Below are 15,308 nucleotides of genomic sequence, written 5' to 3' on the forward strand. Positions count from 1 at the left end.
CCGATCCAGCCAGCTCCAGCTAAATTTTTCCGGGTTTCCGTTTCCGGATAATTAGTCCGGGCAATTATTAACAGGAAAACCTCTACCAGAATAATATAACGACGACGTTCAAAGCTCCAACCCTCTACACTCACAACCTCACTTAATTCTTCAACTCTACAACACTGTAACTGTAACCTTATATACTACCTCTATTCACAATGTTCCCCCTCCGTGCTTTCACCCGCTCGGTTCCGCGCATCTTCTCCAGATCCATTGCCATCTCTGCCAGAACCGCCGCCCCAAAACCAAGCATCTTCCAGTCCACATGGATCCGTCCCAGATATATCTTCCCTGCTACTGCTGCTTTCTCCACAACTAGAGCAAGATGGGAGCCTGCAGGACAGTGTGGGTGGTTGTCTTCTATTTACTCGTTGTTTTAGATGAAGAATTGAGAGAAAGGAAGAAATTGGCTAACGTGTCGCATTGTAGCTGATCTCGAACTGGCGGCCAAGCTGAATGAGGAAATGAAGTATGAGCAGAACAACTCCACTGTTGAGACACCACCGGAGTCGGTGCAGTATTATATTGAGAATAGCCCTTTTGAGGTATGTTCTGATTTTTTGCGACCAACAACTGGATTCGAATTTCACTGACATTTTTCAACATCCAGATTCTACACAAGGAAGGCGAAGATGAAGTTGTCCTCACAAGGACATTCGGAGATGAGAAGTACGTAGAGAAACCAAATACACCACGTTATTCAATTACCAAGATAACTCCCAACTAACACCTACCCAAAAGCATTCGAGTTGCATTCACCCTCTCAGACATCCAAGATCTGACCGAGAGCGAATCTGCCCTGGGCGACGAGCATGACGACCTAAACACCCCCATCAACCAAAGACAGGACAGAGACGGCCAAATCCCCGTCGCCCCTGAGGACAAAATCTCCGCCGCCGACCAAGAAGACGCAGACCTTGAAGACGACCAAATCCCCAGCTACCCAGCCCGCGTCAGCGTCACCATCGAGAAGAAGGGCAAGGGCGCCGTGCAGATCGAAACCCTCGCCCAGGACGGTTACATCCAGATCCAAAACGTCGGCTACTTTGCCAAGGCCGATCTGGCGAATGCGGCCAGCGCTGAGAAGGAGTGGACACGCCAGAGCCTGTACAGTGGCCCACCCTTCGGCAACCTCGATGAGGACCTGCAGACTCTGATGGAGCAGTATTTGGAGGAGAGAGGAATTGACAATGCGCTTGCCGTGTTCGTGCCGGAGTTTATCGAGTTTAAGGAGCAGCAGGAGTATATTCGATGGCTGAAAAGTAAGTCTTTTTCCCCTCCTGTTATGATCTCTCAATTTCTTACGTATATCTTAAAAATTGCGGATGTACCTGAGACTAACTTTGTTCTTCTCTTTTTCTTTTCCTACACAGACCTCAAGACTTTCATCGAGGCTTAGATGGCGAGGATCTCTTGCTCTCCGGATTTCCTAGCTGCATAAGTAGCCCAACCGCAAACGCCGGCACCGCTTCCCTGTGCTGTAACAACCCCTATTCCTCCTTCTAATCCCATCCACCTCCTCTATGTAAAATGACACCCCGAACCCCCCATTAAACATATTAAAATCTCATAAAACCTTCACCTCTGTATTTTATTATAACTATTCTCTTTCGTACTTTGTTAGGCAAGTACGAACGTCAAAAGAAAGATCATTTTTTTGTGTGTATTTTATATTCATTATACGGAGTATATAGTTCATCTTCCTCATCAAAGTATCCATGTCAATGTTACTATTTTTCCTTTTCTAATTCTCCCCATCCTTTCTCTTTTTACGGTAAACAAAACTAGGGGACATGATGCGTTGTTGGGGGTAAGTTGTAAAAGGGTTGAAGTTATGTGCAGTATTTTGGCTCAACCACCGGAAGATAGAAGGAAGAACAAGCAAAAGAAATTTATACGATCCATTGACGTTCAATGATATAAATTTTGAAGGGGCTGATAACTTGGTTTTCTAATTTCTGCACTCCGTATGCACGCAATCTATTTGCGCGTTAGAAGAGAGTGGGGCTCAGTTTTGGGCAAAACATAGGTCGTCAAAGGGCACTCACTCCACGCTGTATCAAAAATCCTTTATTGGCTGATACATATACATACGCGCCTACTTATAGAAATATTTAGGGGTAGAAGATACTTGAGTAACTCAATTCGAATCCGTTCATTTGCTCGCTGCTGGGATCTAAACTCCAATCCCGCCCAAAGGAAATAAAAGAGAAGACCGGAAAACTCCCTCCCAAATCATACCCTGTGCAGAACTCATCTGATCACATATAATAAGAATAACAGCGAAACAGAGCCCTTGCCATCAAGTTAATAACTCGCATGAATACCCTCCCCCCCAAAAAAAATTCAAACAAACCATCCATCCCTGCTCAAAACTCCATAGCACTCGCCCCACTCTCTTCCGCATCCTCCCGCCCCCTCTTCCCCATCCCTACCCCCGTCCTCTCCGCCTTAAGCAGGCCCGCTACGAACGAGCGGAAATAATCAATATACGGCTTTAAACTAGTCTTCTCGTAGTCCTGCACCTTCCTACCCCTCCCGTCGATATCAGCGGTGCTGGACGGCAAAACATCCCCAACCATCTGTTCGTCTTTCACAGCAGCACCGTTGCTATTAACATCGTTAGCATCGTCATCCCTCAACTCATCCCCGCCCTCCCACGCATTAATCTCCGCAATAAGCTCTCCGACCGTCGGCACGCGCAGCGGATCAAACTGCTCAACCCGCCGAATATCAATGGGCACACACACGCGGCCCGTGCCCGGGTGCACGACGAAGGGGCTCTTGAGTAGGTGGATGAGTTTCTTGCCGACCTCCGCGTCGAGGCGCGGGTAGGTATATTCCAACGCGATGTCCTGCTTCGCCTCTAGGAGCGCTTTGGTGTCTATGGGTCTATTACTGCTGCTGGCGCCGCCTCTCCCCTTCCCATCCTGCTGCTCAGCGCGCGACTTGGTAGACTTGGCTAGGGCGTCGATGTCGTTCCATTTGTTCACGCTTGAGCGATCGGGCGCCGAGTCCCATTTCCGCCGCAGCGCGTCCGCGAGCGGTTTATCAGGGAGCAGGGAGAGGAGCTGCTCCGCCTGCTCCGGTTTGCTGAATGTGTCCTGCTCAACGAGGATTGTGGAGGCGAAGTACGGCTTGAGGATTTCCAAGCTGCGCGCGATGTGCGGGTGCAGGGGGCGTTTGAGGTTGACTTTCTTACCGCTCTGGCTGCCGCCGCGGATAGCTTCGAGGTAGCCCGTGATCGCCTTGCGGCGGTCATCGGGCAAGTCGCGGGCGCGCCGGTCGCAGACCCAGGCGTGCGCACCGCGGCGGCCTGAATAGACCCAGAGGATATGCTCGAAGCCGAAATCCTCGCGCAGGGCTGCGTCAACGACTTTGATGGCCATGGTGGCGAAGGACCAACACTTTTGGCAGATATTGGCCTTCGTGCAGCAAGTGCGGATGTCGTCGTAGTCTGTCAGATCGATGTCAAAGACTAGTTCTTTGGAGACGGGTCTGAAGCGGCTGGCTTTCCGGAGAGACTTGCGGTCGCGCGGGTTTGTGCTGTAGATGGGTCCGATTTCAAAGCGGGTAGGTTTTAGGTGGAGGATTTCTTTGCGGAGGCTGTTTTGATCCTGTTTAGTATGTTATTTCTCCAGGTGTAGCAGTTCGTTTTTGCTTCTTTTTTTCTTTTTAGGTTGTTTACATACAGCTCTGCGGTTGGGAATGATTGATAACGTAGAACGGCATTGTTTTGAAGTGTGAATGAGAATTCTCGGTTCCCAAAGTCCGGCGAGGGTTTCACGCCGTGGTTTAGCCATTGGAAGAAGTATCTAAATGGAAAGAGGCGTAGGTAGAAAGCGTGCATTATGTCTGAGTCTATTTGCACTGTAGCGGGTTCAGATGGTCTAGACACACGATTTAGATTCGAATTTGCGCAGCGTGAGAGGTTGTAAGGAAGCATACATACTTGGGAGGCGGCTCTGGGGAGCTTTCAAGCTTTGAGGTCGCAGCAGCGCTGGACGCCGGAAACTCTTCGTCATCATCGTCGCTATCGAATAGATCTTCTAGTTTGATAGCCTCTATGGAATTGGGCTTTGCGGCTTCTCCTTGTTGCGCGGTGGTCGCCGCGGAATCATCATGGTTTCCACTTTCAGGTTTGACATGGCCAGTATCTGACTCCGGACCATCTGGTAAAATATCATTGTCTTCTTTGTCGGAATTTGACATAGTGGGCAGCGTAAGGTGATTGCTTGTGGTTGCAATTCTGCAACTGTCCGATGTCTGATATCTGATTTCTTTTTGCCGGTCGTGGGAGACGCGACAGAGACGCGACGCGAAATCCTATTAAACCTGACTAGGTAATTTATGCGCGCGTTTACCTGCCGCTTAATTTCAGTGCTACTATTGGCCGATCTAGCGCCATGGAGCACCTTTTGGCAACTTCATCGACGCCCGAAAAGGCAATATTAACTTCATCTTCAACTTATACAAGCTACAAGACGTTCGTTGCTGTCTGAACAACTTGGTAGCGCTGATTTGGAGCTACACCTCATGCTACAGGCCTGCCATCGGCCTATAATAAGCTGCTGACATTCCCTGGTGCTAAAATAGCCGTTCACTTCTCCAGGTTACTAAGTTTTGCACTTTCGCCTGTTTATGTACCCGTGTGTATTCTGCGCCCATCCCATCATGACGTTGATCATATAAGCCGATCACTTCCTGAAGGCTAAATGACAATGGCTCCTGTCGTGATTTTTCGGGGTTACAGACCCCTGTCCGCTGAACTAACCTAAAACCTGAAGATCGATCATAGGGCGTGGCGTTGCTCCGTGTCCGCCGATAACCGGTGATTGGAATCAGAGCTCGGAACTCACTCAGGCATGGATTGCCCCGTTCATTCAAACACCAGAACGCAGTCTACACGTGTTTATGCAGGCCATTTGGGATGGTGTCTGCTTGGATTTGTAGTTACTGCACGGACGGTTTTCATCATCTCCAATCAGGTCTGACAAACCAGCCTCTAACCACCCTACTGCCAGACATTTATCCCAGTGCTAAACCTAATCAAGGATCAGGAAGAGCCCTATCTTAGTTCTTGGAGCTGGACAGGTTCCGCCCTTCCGAATGGGTTAAATAGCGCTAAGGAAATTGGAGATGTCGGTGACTCGAAGGGCAGGGGAGGAATATAATGCTTATTCCCTGAGCGAAAATTGGCGCTTGATTTTTTGACTTCGACATCTTTGGGAGCTGGATACATTCCAATCCGCTTCAAATATTTTGACCTTGAGCGACGTGGAGCTTGGTGCTCTTAATTAAGTTGATATCAAAGTATCTTGATATCGCAGCAGGGACGCTCCTTTCTTTCATTCCCCCCCGTTAGCAATTTTCCACAATGAGCAGAACCTCGGTGCAGCTATCACTCCCGAGCACATCTCACCATGCCATTATAAGTCCTCTACCTACAGCAAACTCCGGACGTCTCGTGGCGCCTGCATTGGTTGGCTCTAATAATGGATCACAAATGGAATTGGTTCAAATTCCTCAAACGGCTGAAAATATCCCCAATAATGAGGGGACACGGCCTGGCCGTATGTCCAAAGGAATGGCAGCCGTGATAATCATCTCAGCGTCAAGCATGGTTTTCATGAACTCGGTTTTAAACGGCATGTTGACAGTAGGATTGCCATCAATTGCTCGGGATACCAATTTGCCCGACAGTCTCATGCTATGGTGAGGCATTGCCATTTCGCGGTCTATCCTAGGATTTTGTGTTCTTGGTATTAATTTACATCTTCAACTTCCAGGCCAGCATCGGTTTTCGGCCTGACTTGTGGCTGCACGCTTCTGCTCTCAGGGTCCATCGGGGATCTTATCGGCAGCCGCACCGTCTACCTCACAGGTAGCCTTTTGCTTGCCGCGTTCACTTTAGGCTGTGGCCTGGCAAGAACCGGTATCCAGCTGATTATGTTCCGCGCGATTTCCGGAATCGCCATATCGATGTGCCTACCCGCTGCTGTTAGCATTATTACCACCTCATTCCCCACGGGCAGGGGGAGAAATATTGCTTTCGGCTGTCTGGGCGCTGCTCAACCAGTGGGCTTTTCTATGGGCATTTCCCTCGGGGGTGTACTGGTTGATACCATTGGCTGGCGATATGGGTTTTACATTGTCACTTGTGCCACCGCCCCGTTCTTTCTCCTTGCCCTCTGGGGAATTCCCAAAGATCCTCGCAAAACAGCCCCTGTTACACGCCAACGCTTAGTCTCTGAAATTGACTGGGTAGGAAATGTTCTCATATGCGCCTCTCTCGGAATGTTCTCCTACAGCTTCGCGTACGTCAAGCGGCCCCCACTTCCCTTCCAGCCTTATATTCAATATATTATCTACATAAGCCATTATTACTAACATCCCCTTTTCTAGTATAATGTCTGGCGGCATAAAGTCTCTCATCCGTCCCGGGAATCTAGTTGTCCTCATTCTATCCGCCCTCTTCCTCGTCGCCTTCATACACTGGGTAATCCGCCAAGAATCCCTCAACCGCGTCGCCCTAATCCCACCGTCCCTCTTCCGCTCCACCCAAAGTAGCCCCAACCGCGCCCGCAACTTCTCCGCAGTCTGCATCTCCGTCTTCTTCACTTGGGCCATCTTCAACGGCCACCAATACTTTACAACCCTCTACTTCCAAAAGGTCCAACACCTCTCCTCGCTGGAAACATCCGCCCGCTTCGTCCCCATGATCGTCTCCGGCGCCCTCGCGAACATAATCACAGGCCTCGTCGTCGGCCGCATCCGCGCTGATATCCTCTGCGTCGGCACTGCGGCTGTTTCAGCCATCGCACCGCTCCTAATGGCCTTCGCTGACCCGTCGTGGTCCTACTGGACAGCGGCGTTCATTGCGACAGGAGCAATCCCGATATTGGCAGATACTCTCTTTACAATTTCCAATCTCGTGATCACGTCTATTTTCCCGCCGAAGACGCATGGGTTGGCTGGTGGGGTGTTTAATACCATCTCGCAGATTGGGATGTCAGTGGGGCTGGCGGTGACGGCGGTTATTTCTAATGCAGTGACGGAGGATGAGAGACGACAGCTTGCGAGTGGTGGTAAGGTTGGCCTGGGCCATGATGAATATGCCTTGTTGAAAGGGTATAGGGCCACGTACTGGACATTGTTCGGGGGGAGTGTTATTATTGTCGCGCTGACTTGGTGGGGATTGAGGCGTATTGGGAAGGTTGGCCTTAAGACAGAGTGAGCGGGGGAGCATCATTCAAAAACTTTTTTTTTCTTTCTTCCTCTCGCCTAGGGGTGTGGATGATTGCCTTTCGACGCAACATTTTATGCTCCCTTATGCATATTACTTGCATTTCTTGTGATCTTGAGATATGGAGGATGAATCGGCTAGCGGGAAGTTTGGCTTTCAATTTCAGAAAAAGGTAATACAAGGATAGATCGTGTTCAGAAGAAGAGTTGAAAGTTTTGTTTATAATAATCAGGTTCATTTATTCATCGCTAAGGTTATCTAAATTGACCTCTCAATTAAACATGGAGGAAGTGGGTATATAAACATAATGCATCCCCGTACCTAGGCTCTAGACACGGCGACGAGCAGGGGTCTTTCCTATATTCGTTTCAGTGTGCCTCAACTAGTTTACTGCTAACCCGAGTTTTCTCCTTCAGCAAACCCTGAGGTTCCTCTGCAACCTGATCATTTTGAGCCTGCTCATCTCTGATCTTCTGAAGGAGTGTTGGATACTATATTGGCAAAATTGACAAGGGGGTCAGTATCAGCTCTCTATGTATAGATAAAACAAAGTTAGCAAGGAATATACACATACCCAACGCTCTCCAACGTCTGGATGACTCTTAATCCGATTCATCAGTGTCGCTTCCCCTAGATGACCCCATCTTCCCTTCGAAAACGTAAACTCAATATCATCCTGCCGGATGCCGTTGCGCTTGATAACCTCCTCACGCAGCGCTTTGACTTGCGTGGGCACGTCCATGCTTTCGAACGTAGCGTCGTAGCTTACACCCTGGAAGAAGGGGACGCTGTAGCGGGCACCACTACCCCGCGCGGGGCTTAGGACGCGGTGGGTAGTGCTACATAGACAAATATAATTAGCTAGAGTCGCTTTCGGGGATCAAAGGGACGGGAAAAAAAAAAAAGAAAAGAAAAGAAAAGGGGGGGAGGATTAAAAGCCCACCTCTGACAAACCCCCTGCGTCATAGCCTCCAACCCCTGCCCAATCGCTACGACAAACGTCCCATCAATGGGCGGACAATCCACCCACTCCCCCCGATGATTCTGCACCTGCAATCCACGATGGTGGCTCGCCTGCAATAAATAGCTCGTAAGCATACTATCCTTATGCGGGCCCACGCCCTGGCTCTCACCCTCATCCCCTTCAATGCCCAGCTCTTGCAGATCCGGATACTTGACAATCTTCAGCTTGTGCTGCTGCTCCTTGTCGAAGAAGCGCTCAAAGGCGTTCGCGGGCAGCCCGATCGCTTCTGCCACGAGCGAGATGAATTCCATACTGATCGCGCCCATCTTGGTCATGTACTGTTCGTAGACGGGGCGGAAGTGGGGAAGGGATGTGGGATCAGGCCATTGGTTCGGGGCTAGGAGATTGTGGTAGAGAGGGTCGGATGGGGAGGGGGTGGGATGTGTGGTTGAGAGGTCTATTTGTTCGCGCCAGTCGGTTTTGAAGCGTGTTATTTCGTTGCCGAGGCGGGAGTAGCCTGTTTAGAAGGGATGGAGGGAGTGTAATCAATTATTAGCCTTTCGGTTCATTTGGTTTTGCTTCCTATATATATCATCTTCAAGCGGTGGTAGCAATATCATACCCAGAAAACTAGGCGCATTCTTCATCTCAATCTCCAACTTCTTCTCCTCCGGTAGCTCGAAAAATCTCTTCCCCTGCTCAATAACCTCCTGTATCAGCTTATCATCGACGCCTGTGTTCTTGATATAGAGGAACCCGACTTCCAGAAGCGCGTGGCGGAGTGAGTCAAGGAAGGCCGGCTTCGTTGCGGGGTTGCGCGCCTCGGAGAGATCGAGGATAGGAATGGAGCTGAACGACATTGTTGATATATATGTTTGTATATATGATGATATCAAAGAATGTGAGTGGACGAGCAGGACATGCTTCTTATATGTGTTAGACAGACGGGATTAAACCCATACCCGGTGGTGTCATTGCGGGTAGGAATTGCGGGCGCATTTAGTGAGGGGATTTGGAACTAAATATGACGACAGATTTATTTATCCTCGGCCGGGAATAGAAAAAGTTTATATTGTTCGCCGCCGAAGACAAGGGACAAGGACCTGGCAAAGCCGAAGCTGGTATATAAAACTGGCATTTATCTCAGATAGCACAGCGCAATTTATATACAAATGAAATCTAACAAGTTAACTCAGGAGAGAGCCGCGGATTTGCAAAGAAGTTGCCTGTATTAGAAACTTTTTCACAGCCCGCTAGATATTTAACTTAGCCAAATCCTATTGAAAAGAAAAACACCGCATCCTCAATTCAGTACACGAAGGCCTTGCCATCTATTCTATATTTATATGGCAACCGTATTCGCACTGGTGTTGAAATGTTTAACAACATCCTCAAACAACGTATCAACACCCGGCAAGACAAATGATGGTCCAATGTCAAAGATATCAGTCAGGTTGCCCGCCCGACTTTCCCTCGGCGCACCCTGACCATGGTCGATTTGCCGTGTTATCGGCAGAGACGCTCCAGCTCCAGCTCCCACAGGCAACGCACGTTCGAGCGGGCCACATGTGCCGAATATGTTCTCCAGGCCAGTCTGTATCAGAGAAGAGGAAGCATCGGCCGTAATCTGTGGCACGAGCTGTTTCCAATCGCCCGACCCGACCCGCTGGATCTGCGCAGCGGCATCGACCAGGATGTATTCACCGGTCCGGAGATTGGGGAGTAGAGCGCGACACGCGTAGTCTAGGGTTGTCTGGAAGATAGGGCCCAGGGTTTTCATGTCAAATATGGCCAACTGGTGACGGGGTTTCCCTTGTTTCTGCTGCTGCTCCTTGTGTGATTTGCCGGTACCTTTCCGCTTAACGCAGGCGAAAGAGATGGCGAAAGTTTGGCTTTTATGGTTCATGGCCAGGAACTTTGGCAGGGATCCCATGGGGTAGATTGCGTCATCTTCCATTTGCAATACTAACTTGACTTGATCGGCCACAGTATCCCAAACGACCAACTGGTCGGAGAGGATGACCATGTGCCGGTCTAAAAAGCCTACCTCGGGCGGTGTGCCAAGGTACAGGTTATCCCGTGCGTGGCAGATCTCGCCGCTCTTGGGGTTGATGAGATAAACTAGCCTCGCTCCGCTCTGATCAGTCCAGCAGACAGCGAGAACCGAACCGTCGTCTGAAAACGCCAGGCTGGCCGATTTGGAAGACGCGGAGGATTCCGAGCCCTCTGCGAATTTTTCGAGCGCGATGCTATGAATGGCTCTCCAGGTCTGGAGAGGTTGATTCTGGTTGTCTTTGATCGTCTGGCCACTGCGATAGCGTGCACTGGGAGACCAGATTCGGACAACGGCGTCTTCCCCAGCAGTGACGAAAGCTGAGCCTGCAGGATTGGATGCTAGATCCAGCACTCGCGCAGACCCGAGCGAAGAATTGAAGTGAGGCGCATCAATCCGGGTACTTAGTTCCCACTCCTTCATGCTTTCATTCCAGCGCCAGAATTTCAAAAAGATTTCCCTCTTTTCCTTTCGAGACGTAATCGTCGTAGGATATAGAACGCTCACATCTTGGGGATACTGCAGCCATTCATCAACTGTTGATAGCCACTCCCCATCTGACGTTATCCCGAGGAACTTGACATCAGGTGTTGTTAAATCTGTTCCTTGCGGTCCGGTCTTGATTACGGTGGTATTGGTTCTAGCAAGCGCTTGACGGGATACGTGTTGGTTGGTGAGTACATCAAAGGTCTGAAGCGACGATGCGCTGGGGGGACTGCCTGGTGATCGGCCGGGGGAGGAGGAAACTGCCGCGAGGAGATGCCCGGAGTGTATGGGGTGTAGAACGGCAGGTAAGCGAGCTAGGTCGGTTTCGACTTGTTTCAAGGCTACTGATCTATCCTTTTTCGTTCCACGCTGTAATTTCCGCGCGACGATATCATCCACTTCTGATGGTAACTGTAGGCCGCTCACGCTAGCAATAGGGCGCAACTCTGCTGTAGAAAGGACCATGGCAGAATTATCTGCAAGCCGAACTGCGTAAAATTTCCCTGTGCGAGACACGACAATGGAACAGATGTGTGACGACAAATGGGGTAGGAACTGTTTCCTTCCTGTATCAAGCTGATATTGTACGATGACAGTTTCCGAACCGCCCGAGATAATATAGTTACCTACATAGACAAGGATTAGCTCTAAATTTCAGTATTCTGTTTATCCTGAAGGGCAATTATATATTTACCGTCTTGCGACCATTTCACAGTTTTGACAGCGTTCCGATGCCAATGCAGACGGTTTGTCACTAAACTTGTTCCGGCTTCGGATTTGTTCTCGGTCCGCAGTAAAGAATTGAGGATATCATGATAAATCAAGATTGCACCCTCCTTGTCTCCCAAAGCTAGGTCGACTACTCGTGTGGCAGGAGAAGATACCTGGTCCAATGGCGAACGTTCTCGGATATCAGAGCAGGTAACAGAAATCGGTAAGGCAACCTCTAGCCAGGTATACTTTATAGAATCCAACGCTTCCAGTCGCAGCTTAGCTGTGTAGCCCACAAACAGCTGGTAATCAGCAATGGCTATAATGACCCTTCCATCAGAGGATACTTTGAATTCGTTGGGCGTTGTGGACATTTCCCGAATGACTCTGGTATTCCAGGAATCGGATCCCCCCTTGGTGTGCATGGCTATCTCTGCTTTCCTCGAGCCAGCGTCATTTATTGAGACCACAACATCCTCATCTGAGGAACCCTGGCCACTGGAGCCAGTACAGATATCAATAGCATATATTTTGAGAGCAGCATCCCAAGTTTCAATCACTTCCCCTGACGTCCAGTCCCACTTCACAATGGCTCCAGAAAGCGTCGACATGTAAAGATGTTCCGTATCGACAAGGGAGAGTTTGCAGTCAGTAATGCGCCGCATCTCTTTCTGTATCTCCAGTGTCCGTACCACACTGGAGGTCGCTACAGAATAGACCCGAGCGAAAGTGTTGGAGAAGAGTATGAAGTGTCTATGTTTTTGTTAATATCGTGATTCCGTACCATGGTAAGAGATAAATAAAATGAGAACGGGGGGAAGATGGGAGCTCAGTACTGACTTTTCATCAGGTGTGATAATCGTGTCAATAGCACTAAATCTTCCGCCAACCGTACGTGATACGGACCATTGAGCTGATGCCCCTGGTTTCTCCGAATGTTGAACCTCCCCTGATGATTTCCCCTTGCGCTTTGAGACAGTGGTGGTCGTTTTAGTCGTAGAGACATCACTAGTCACAGTCAGGGAGTTATCCGCTGACTGAGGCCCCTTCTCCTTTTGACCATGCTTTTCCTTGTTTCTTGGACTTTTCGAAGGTATCTCTTGGTCTACACTATTTTTCTGTCCTGGAGATTTACCAGGAGTGCTTGATGGCTTCGCAGGCTTCGGAGAAGTGGATTTCTCGTTGTTGGTAGTAGAAGCGTCACGACCGATCTTACGTCGCTTCGTCCGATTTTGTTCAGGACCGATCTTCTGGTCGTCTTTCGCATCATCAGCCGCCAATTGCCGTTTATCCGCCTTCCGTACGGGAGATATTTTTGAGGTCATTCTTCTGAGGATTCGGAGGAGGCAGACTCAAAAGCACTTGTTAGGCGGGTCCAGGTCAATGTCCTAGGGTAAAAGGACGCACTGCAAACACATAAGGTATATCTGCAGCCTTCTGCTATTCCATCGAGGTCTGAATAATAGTGATTGCGTGTAGAATCTCCAATGCTCTCTCCCGCACTTGGGCAGGAGAGAAAAAAATATATAAAATATGCGTTTGCGCTAGAAAAAAACGATTGCCGGCAGAATCGCACACCGCCTCTGCGGTCCTTAGTTACATAAGCAGCAGTCTTTGGATTGCGGACAAAAAATCCATGCCGCGAATCAACTACGCTACGGCGATCTCAACGTCCTGCACAACGCTCTTGTCGCTATCGCAAAGATTCTAGAAGTGCTGTGCGTGTTGAAGGCCCCATATTATACGGGTGCAGCTCAGTTTTACTCATTACACATCCTCGCACGTCTAACCTCCAAACCCCCCTCATCAACCACTGCCACCTTTTATCGTCTTTTCTCCGCCGAAGCGTTCACAATGATCATCCCCGTCCGCTGCTTCTCGTGTGGGAAGGTATGTGTCTTACGCAGGCGCAGCAGTTTATTCACTCAGAAAATGAATTTAACATAGGTATAGGTTGTTGGTGACCTTTGGGAACGATATCTAAAGCTCCTCGATGAGGGCGTCCCCGACGGGTGAGTTAGCTTCAGCGTTTGAACATACGTATATATGGATCAAACGTATATATGCGCGAAAGGAGACAATTGGCTGATAAGGGGCAAATCTCACGTAAACAGGGATGCGATGGACCAGCTTGGTTGTAAACGATACTGCTGTCGACGAATGCTCATGACCCATGTTGACCTTATTGAAAAGCTTCTCCGGTAAGGATACAAAACATGCATTTTGCATCTACCTTCAAGCCTAGCACTTTGTTCTCCTTACTGTTTTGTACATATTCATGTTTGGTTCCTTTGCTGATCATTTGGTGAATTATATCTATGTATAGGTATAACCCTGCGGAGAGAGACCGAGCGAAGACCCAGCTGTAGCTACTTAAGCTCTTGCATCATAAAAACAACTACGTTGTTGGATCAGGTTCATGAGTTATTATTTCTATGAAACTCAAATCTACGGAGCTCCGCAAAAACACTCATAACCCCTGCGGAATACAATATCAACGTCCATTTTCTAGCCCCCTTCGGACCTCCAGATAACGCCGTGATGATGACCGCCTTTTCTGGCCCCTCCTCACTTCGACGAAATCCAAGCCGATCTACATACTGGTCAAAAGTCAAAATCCCCTTTTTGTTATTATAGTCAATCATGATTTGACGAACGACTTCACATGAATCCATTGCACCTGCCTGTTACTTCTCAGAGGGTTGGAGAATATACGATATAGAATCAATACCTCCCTCCCCCAAATAACTACGACAAATTTGTATACTTTTATTTTTCCTCTTTTTCTACTGGATAACATACTTCGTCCATAATTAAAGGCACACTAACTAATGCTTGAGGCTCATGGGAATTTGTTTATTGATGGGACTGGATAAGGGATCGGGGGACGTGCACAGCGCATTTGAAATGATTGTTGTTGCTCTCTATGATGAATGGGAGTGAAGGAAAAGAAGGTATATTTATTCACTCTTTTATCATTAACTAACTACCCATGGTTCAGATGAGAAAATGTACACTACTATATTCATTAGAGACAAAAAGAAACGTATCATACAGATGGAGGAAAAAAACTATTCTTTTCTTTGCGGTGGGCTGGACTAACTGCATTCCCACCCTCTCCCCGCTCTTCACAAGCAGCAGCATTACTCATATCAAACTAAAATCAAGGGGCAACGATTGAACCTACGCTGTAGCTCTCCATCGCAGACTTTTTGGGGGCCAAACACTAAGAAACCTTGTTGCACGTTGCAATGATGCATGGGTGTTGTTAGTCGGTCTTCAATATTAATCTTGTAGTAGTTGCCGAAGCAGGGAGGGTTTTACAGCTGGGACCTTTTCATTACCTTTCTTTCTTCTCTTTCTTTCTTTCTTTTTTGTTCTAACTACCATCGGAGATCGGCCGTGGAGAGTTGCGAAGAATCACGGGACAGGGGATAATCCAAAATAAGAGTTGAATGGACTGTCAATTTCATAATATTTTAAGCAGGAAGTTGACTTATGATATTTCCCCTCAAAGGGGACCCGTTTCTCAGATACACATCTCATGCGTGGGGCATATATACATGTCGCTGTTCAGCAGTGCCTTCGCCATCTTTTCGAGACGGCGCATAAGGGGGCGTCCTCACGATATGGACCCCGGATCGGGACAAGGCAGTTGCGCATCCGATGTTCGTTATGTTATCGAGGAGATATTGTACTCAAGTGCCTGGACAGGAAAAATTCCCCGCCCAAGGCAGAGACAGTAGGTAGGGTGTACCCCCCCCCGCAGCAAATAAACACTAGTTAACTTAATAATAATACCAAGC

General features: G+C 48.7%; 6 protein-coding genes across 7 annotated transcripts; 3 read left to right on the forward strand and 3 right to left on the reverse strand.

The window, feature by feature from the left end:
• Nucleotides 1-53: 53 nt before the first annotated feature.
• Nucleotides 54-4,056, forward strand: BDCG_06516 (mitochondrial glycoprotein). The gene is made up of 5 exons (XM_045422254.1): nt 54-387; nt 472-587; nt 653-711; nt 784-1,304; nt 1,416-4,056. The coding sequence occupies exons 1-5, from the start codon at nt 201-203 to the stop codon at nt 1,439-1,441; spliced, it is 909 nt and encodes a 302-aa protein (XP_045277939.1). The 5' UTR covers nt 54-200; the 3' UTR covers nt 1,442-4,056.
• BDCG_06517 (DNA primase small subunit) lies at nt 1,710-4,692 on the reverse strand. Its single transcript, XM_045422255.1, has 3 exons — nt 3,995-4,692; nt 3,735-3,932; nt 1,710-3,648 (listed from the first exon to the last, which is right to left on the reverse strand). The coding sequence occupies exons 1-3, from the start codon at nt 4,252-4,254 to the stop codon at nt 2,412-2,414; spliced, it is 1,695 nt and encodes a 564-aa protein (XP_045277940.1). The 5' UTR covers nt 4,255-4,692; the 3' UTR covers nt 1,710-2,411.
• Nucleotides 4,453-8,164, forward strand: BDCG_06518. Of its 2 annotated transcripts, XM_045422257.1 has the most exons (4): nt 4,453-4,691; nt 4,830-5,757; nt 5,832-6,359; nt 6,448-7,876. In XM_045422257.1, the coding sequence occupies exons 2-4, from the start codon at nt 5,420-5,422 to the stop codon at nt 7,277-7,279; spliced, it is 1,698 nt and encodes a 565-aa protein (XP_045281727.1). In that variant the 5' UTR covers nt 4,453-4,691; nt 4,830-5,419; the 3' UTR covers nt 7,280-7,876. The 2 variants fall into 2 exon arrangements, with proteins under 2 accessions (XP_045281727.1, XP_045277941.1); XM_045422256.1 differs by having other exon boundaries at nt 4,453-5,757; nt 6,448-8,164.
• Nucleotides 7,657-9,112, reverse strand: BDCG_06519 (oxidoreductase; the record flags this gene model as incomplete). Its single annotated transcript, XM_045422258.1, has 4 exons — nt 7,657-7,779; nt 7,863-8,127; nt 8,232-8,769; nt 8,875-9,112. 4 exons carry the CDS (start codon nt 9,110-9,112, stop codon nt 7,657-7,659), a joined length of 1,164 nt encoding a protein of 387 aa, XP_045277942.1.
• Nucleotides 9,113-9,594: 482 nt separating this feature from the next.
• Nucleotides 9,595-12,827, reverse strand: BDCG_06520 (WD domain-containing protein; the record flags this gene model as incomplete). Its single annotated transcript, XM_045422259.1, has 3 exons — nt 9,595-11,417; nt 11,486-12,255; nt 12,343-12,827. The coding sequence occupies 3 exons, from the start codon at nt 12,825-12,827 to the stop codon at nt 9,595-9,597; spliced, it is 3,078 nt and encodes a 1,025-aa protein (XP_045277943.1).
• Nucleotides 12,828-13,141: 314 nt separating this feature from the next.
• BDCG_06521 (DNA-directed RNA polymerase I, II, and III subunit RPABC5) lies at nt 13,142-15,175 on the forward strand. Its single transcript, XM_045422260.1, has 4 exons — nt 13,142-13,392; nt 13,456-13,514; nt 13,617-13,703; nt 13,829-15,175. Exons 1-4 carry the CDS (start codon nt 13,357-13,359, stop codon nt 13,869-13,871), a joined length of 225 nt encoding a protein of 74 aa, XP_045277944.1. The 5' UTR covers nt 13,142-13,356; the 3' UTR covers nt 13,872-15,175.
• The last annotated feature ends 133 nt before the right edge of the window (nt 15,176-15,308 follow it).

Source organism: Blastomyces dermatitidis (assembly GCF_000003525.1).
Source record: "Blastomyces dermatitidis ER-3 genomic scaffold supercont1.7, whole genome shotgun sequence".
Lineage (NCBI taxonomy): Eukaryota > Fungi > Ascomycota > Eurotiomycetes > Onygenales > Ajellomycetaceae > Blastomyces > Blastomyces dermatitidis.

Coding starts and splice junctions, on each gene's coding strand:
- BDCG_06516 (XM_045422254.1), top strand. CDS start 201: ATGTTCCCCCTCCGTGCTTTCACCCGCTCGGTTCCGCGCATCTTCTCC. Junction 388..471: donor ATGGGAGCCTGCAGGACAGT/GTGGGTGGTTGT, acceptor GTCGCATTGTAG/CTGATCTCGAACTGGCGGCC. Junction 1,305..1,415: donor GTATATTCGATGGCTGAAAA/GTAAGTCTTTTT, acceptor TTTCCTACACAG/ACCTCAAGACTTTCATCGAG.
- BDCG_06517 (XM_045422255.1), bottom strand. CDS start 4,254: ATGTCAAATTCCGACAAAGAAGACAATGATATTTTACCAGATGGTCCG. Junction 3,933..3,994: donor TCCCCAGAGCCGCCTCCCAA/GTATGTATGCTT, acceptor TCGTGTGTCTAG/ACCATCTGAACCCGCTACAG. Junction 3,649..3,734: donor TCATTCCCAACCGCAGAGCT/GTATGTAAACAA, acceptor GGATCAAAACAG/CCTCCGCAAAGAAATCCTCC.
- BDCG_06518 (XM_045422256.1), top strand. CDS start 5,420: ATGAGCAGAACCTCGGTGCAGCTATCACTCCCGAGCACATCTCACCAT. Junction 5,758..5,831: donor CCCGACAGTCTCATGCTATG/GTGAGGCATTGC, acceptor TTCAACTTCCAG/GCCAGCATCGGTTTTCGGCC. Junction 6,360..6,447: donor ATGTTCTCCTACAGCTTCGC/GTACGTCAAGCG, acceptor CCCCTTTTCTAG/TATAATGTCTGGCGGCATAA.
- BDCG_06521 (XM_045422260.1), top strand. CDS start 13,357: ATGATCATCCCCGTCCGCTGCTTCTCGTGTGGGAAG. Junction 13,393..13,455: donor GCTGCTTCTCGTGTGGGAAG/GTATGTGTCTTA, acceptor ACATAGGTATAG/GTTGTTGGTGACCTTTGGGA. Junction 13,515..13,616: donor GATGAGGGCGTCCCCGACGG/GTGAGTTAGCTT, acceptor TCACGTAAACAG/GGATGCGATGGACCAGCTTG.